Source organism: Vespa crabro, chromosome 15 (genome assembly GCF_910589235.1).
Source record: "Vespa crabro chromosome 15, iyVesCrab1.2, whole genome shotgun sequence".
NCBI classification, from domain to species: Eukaryota; Metazoa; Arthropoda; class Insecta; order Hymenoptera; family Vespidae; genus Vespa; species Vespa crabro.
In genome coordinates this window covers 2,116,515-2,121,514 of record NC_060969.1, presented here as the reverse complement: position 1 = coordinate 2,121,514, position 5,000 = coordinate 2,116,515, and the positions used below count along the sequence as shown (strand labels likewise).

The 5,000-nt window shown below is 25.8% G+C and overlaps 1 protein-coding gene across 3 annotated transcripts in view; it reads left to right on the top strand.

The window, feature by feature from the left end:
- Nucleotides 1-5,000, top strand: part of LOC124429337 (nose resistant to fluoxetine protein 6-like) — an 8,952-nt gene that overhangs the window by 2,419 nt on the left and 1,533 nt on the right. For 2 of the 3 annotated variants that reach the window (XM_046974481.1, XM_046974480.1), the window contains exons 2-9: nt 1-112; nt 2,928-3,172; nt 3,291-3,484; nt 3,564-3,703; nt 3,791-4,015; nt 4,108-4,315; nt 4,390-4,734; nt 4,827-4,922. The exon at nt 1-112 is cut by the window's left edge and continues 233 nt beyond it. In XM_046974481.1, the coding sequence (XP_046830437.1) occupies nt 1-112; nt 2,928-3,172; nt 3,291-3,484; nt 3,564-3,703; nt 3,791-4,015; nt 4,108-4,315; nt 4,390-4,734; nt 4,827-4,922 (1,565 nt within the window). The remainder of the gene's footprint in view (nt 113-2,927; nt 3,173-3,290; nt 3,485-3,563; nt 3,704-3,790; nt 4,016-4,107; nt 4,316-4,389; nt 4,735-4,826; nt 4,923-5,000) is intronic. The other variant, XM_046974482.1, reaches the window with a different exon arrangement.

The following is a 5,000-nucleotide window of genomic DNA, read 5'->3' as shown; positions in this document are numbered from 1 at the left end:
CCGGTTTATGCTATGCTCTCAAATGCACATTTTCTTAATTCAACGACGTGTGCCAAGGAATTGATAAATTTACGAGATGCTATCGATCGGCGAGTATTATGGAGCTTAAAAGGTAGGTAATATTTACGATAAATATCCGATTGAATTCCATCATTGACCTTTTGTTTCGAAATCTTATTATTTCTCTGCCTCTCTCTCTCTCTCTCTCTCTCTCTCTCTCTCTCTTTATTTTATTTATTTTTTGTTTTCGTTTACGTTCATTTTTTCTTTTTTTCTTTTCTTTTTTATGAAAAACACCTTACCGGATGATCTTTCAAATTTCTTTAAAATTACTTGTTTTTTTTTTCTTATAAGTGCATACTCTTTAAAGGATTATTTACAAATAGAAAAAGAAAAAGAAAAAAAAAAGAAAAAAAAAGAGAGAGAGATAAAGAAAAAAGGAAAGTGAAAAAATGAAATAATGCCTACAAATATATCAGTCGTATTAAAAGAGAAATGTTGGCATTTCGATTTTTCGATCAAAGAAAGAGGAAAAAATGGAAGAAAAGAAAAAAGAGAAGGAAAGAAAAAGGACGAAAGTAAACGAACAAATAAATAAATAAATTAAAATATAAATAACTTAAGAGAAACGGAAAAATGAAAAAGAGATTCGAGAAATGTTCGAACGACATCGAATGATGAAATGAACTAGTTAGAGTTCATTCCACAAGTTTCCTTAGAGAAACTATTACATTCCGATTACGATCGCATGAACCCGGTTCGTTCATTTGACAAAATCACTTTTAAACTTATGTCGTTTCATTTCTATGGTCTCTAAATATCGTCAACGAGAAAGAGAGAAAGAAAGAGAGAGAGAGAGAGAGAGAGAGAGAGAGAGAGAGAGATCAATGGTTGAGAGGATTTTTTTTCTTTTTTACTTTCCTTTTCCTGTTCCTTTTCCTTTTCCTTTTGCTTTCCTATTCCTTTTCCTTTTGCTTTCCTTTCCTTTCCCTTCTTTTTTCTTTATTCTTTCTATGCAGTTGTTTCCTTTGCGAGATTAAAACAAAAAAAAAAAAAAAAAAAAAAAGAAAAAGACGAAGGAAAGAAAAAAAAATAACGAAAGAGAGAAAGAGAAACTGAGAGAGAGAGAGAGAGAGAGAGAGAAAAAAAGAAAAAAAAAAAAAGAATTTACACTGAAAAGAACGGAGACACCACAAATTGGCTCTTAGACGTATTTGATAACAAGTTGTCTCGAAGGATTCCAACGAAAGTCATATTGTTACACACACTGTCGGTCGTACTTGTATACACATGTGAATACACGAGTTAAGCTACAGGTCGGGGAGTCTTGTCAAACAACTCTCGCCAAAAGATTCCTTAAACTCATAGCTAAGAATATAACTATCGGCTTGCTATATCTATTTACATTTGAAAAATTTCTTTCTTGGCCTTCGTTTTATTCATTGATTCATCCTCAATTTACTTATTAATTTTTATGTAATATATATAATATATATTTAATATATATATAATATTAATTATATAATATATATAATATTATTAATATTATTATATATATATATATATAATATAATTAGAAATAATAATCGAATAAATCGAAACATACATACTTTTGCATGTAGAGTCATCATTTACTATGAAGTCCGTATACCATGATTTCAAAGTCTTTCTATTATATGTATATACTATTATATGTATATATAAAGATAATCAGATGATAAAATGCATTTTCATTAATAATTAATAAATCTTTTTAAAAAGAATTAACATTGCCATAACTAATATTAATATTATATCTTCGTTATATTTTTCAACATTGATTATATTTACTCATTAAAGTATTGACTTATTAATAATTATTAACAGAATCATTTTGGATGAATATATATATATGTGTGTGTGTGTGTGTGTGTGTGTGTGTGTGCAAATGGTACATTAATTTTTATCTTTTTTTTTTTTCGAAAGGATCGTAAAATAAGAATATATATATATATATATATATATATATATATATATATATATATATATATATATATATATATGTGCAAATGGTACATTAATTTTTATCTTTTTTTTTTTCGAAAGGATCGTAAAATATTTTGAAATATTAAGAAATTGGTGTTTCTTAATCTTTCCTTTTTATTTAATTCTTATATCATTTAATTCGTTATTTCTTAAAATAGCATAATCTTTTCGTTCATCAATAGTGTGAATGAATAAGATGTTCGTCCCATTTTTTTTGTTATTATATCGATAAATTATTACAAAATCTTCCAATACAATTAGGATTCATCTTAAACATTTATTGACGGTAATTGATATTCATTTTTTATAATTTTCAAGGTGAACGTCTTTTCGAGATGAACATGTTTTCGAGATAAATAAGTTTCTGAGAATATCGTACAACTTGCTTTTAAAACATTCTAAAATACTGTAATCGATAAATTAGATAATCTACATTAGATAATCTACATATATATATATATATATATATATATTTTTTTTTAGCGTTGCTTAATTTCTAATATTTTGAATTACTTAAAAAAAACATTTTTCCACGATAATTCTAATTTACATTTTATTTTAATTTATATAAATCTATCTATACATCTTCAAATGTTACATTCTTAAAGGATGATCGTAAAGAAAATATTTTTTATTATATAATTCGATTAGAATCCTTGAAAAAAGAAAAAAAAAAAAAGAATTTATATATCATTAACGATTATTTTAAAAAGGTAAAAAAATTAAAAGATTTTAACACCTTACATTAGACAATCACTTTATACTTCGTCGATACGTACGGTTGCTCACTGTTAGGGGCATATATATTATATATAAATAATATAGAAAGTATATAAATCTAATGGGATCATTGAATTAATTCATTAAATTTGTTTCTTTTTTTTTTTTATTTTTTGTCAAAGTAATCGATTCAAGTGGTGAACCAATGTCCGGATTTCTCTATGGAAATAATTATTGGCTTGGTAAACAAAGTCAATGCGAGGATACGAATAATAGAATTCCGTTAACAATTAAAGAAAATGAACTAATAAATAATTCGAGATATCGTCACGTCGAAGATGAATTTCCACCGTACAAAATCAAATATTTCGTCGCACATTTCAGGCACAATAGCACTTTGCAATACCACATTAGAGTATATAACGAAGTGAGTATCCATTAAATGAATGAACACGATCTTAGTAATACTGATTAACATAAATGTTTTTATTATTTTTTCTTCTTTTTCTTTTTTTTTTTTTTTTTTTTTGTTTCTCTTTCTATAGGATTTGGTAACACTCGGAATGTGTTTACCGGCCACCTGTTCAAATGATCAATTATACATTCTTCTTGAAAAAGTTTTAAGAAATAGAATTCTTATTATAAGTGACCTATATTCTATTGATCTTAAACTGCTCGAAGTAAAAGATCTAATTGACGATTATCAATGGTTCTCGAATAAAACATTCATATCAATCATGTATGTCAACGAGCATAAAAGATTTATGTGCGTTACGTTAACCGAGTATAACAAATTGATTGGTCTATTTCTCCTTTAGGTTTCTATTAATGCTTACGTGTTTGTTAACACTAATAGGAACGACCTATGACATTGTGATATATCAAAAACGTTTAAAAAAGCACGCTAAACTTCTTCAAATTTATGAGAATACTCATTCTTCTCAAGACAAAACAATCGGTATGAATAATATATATCATAAAATGAATGAATGTGTATATATATATATATTTATATATATATATAATATTTGATAAAATTATTTAGATAATAAACAATCAAACATGGATCCTGAGAATAGGCCGATAACATTAAAACTTCAAAATTCTATTAGTAAAGTATTTCTAGCTTTTTCCATTTACTCGAACACGAAGGCAATATTTAATACAAAACCGAATGATGATTTTATACCGATTATTCACGGTTTGAAATTTCTATCGATGTTATGGATCATTGCAGCACACACGATATTCTACATCAGTGATTATATCGGTAAATTAACAACACATTATAATCAAAACTTAATATAATATATAATAATAATTATATTTCTTAAAACTTCATTTGATTTACTTTAATTATAGACAATAAAGTAATATCCTTTAGAAAATCAGAATCTTTGGTTCTTCAAGTGATAGCCAATGCGTCACTATCGGTAGATACATTTTTTTTCGTCAGTGGTTTTCTCATAACTTATTTGTATCTAAATAAACAACAGGAAAGTAATAAACATCGGCCATTGAATTATATTATTAAATATTACTTCATGAATATCCTAAAAAGATTTCTCAGGTAGGTAGGTTACATGTTAACGAGTGTAATTAGAAATATATAATTACTTATAAAAATTTTGTTTTCTAATTTAGATTTACACCGTCTTATATGATTACAATGGGAATATTTGAAATAATTTCATTGTGGTACAGTTATACCTCACAGTTTTATATGACAGAACGTTCATACGATGTCTGTCCAAAATATTGGTGGAGGAATATACTTTATATTCAAAATTTGTTTGATAGAAAAAACATGGTAAGAATATTTCCTTTTATAAATAATATAAATATTATAATATTTCAAATAATGTTTAATTGTATTAAAATTATTTTAACGATAATATTATATTTACAGTGCATGTCTTGGAGTTGGTATTTGGCAAATGATATGCAATTTTTTATAATAACTACATTCCTGTTAATATTATCATCCAGGTAAATCAATTATTTTAATTCCATATATTCCAATTGAAATTTTTTTTCCAATCGTAAAACGTTTGATAATTAAAAACATTCAATTATGGCAGGTACTTCATCGTGGCCACCTGTTTACTAGGTTTATTGTTTATCGCATCGATAATCATAACCGGCTACATATCATATATTTACAATTATGTTCCTACGTAAGTAATTGAAAATTTTAATACGTCAGATTAATATACATATTATAATCATTATTGATGTTTGAGATTGATTTTATA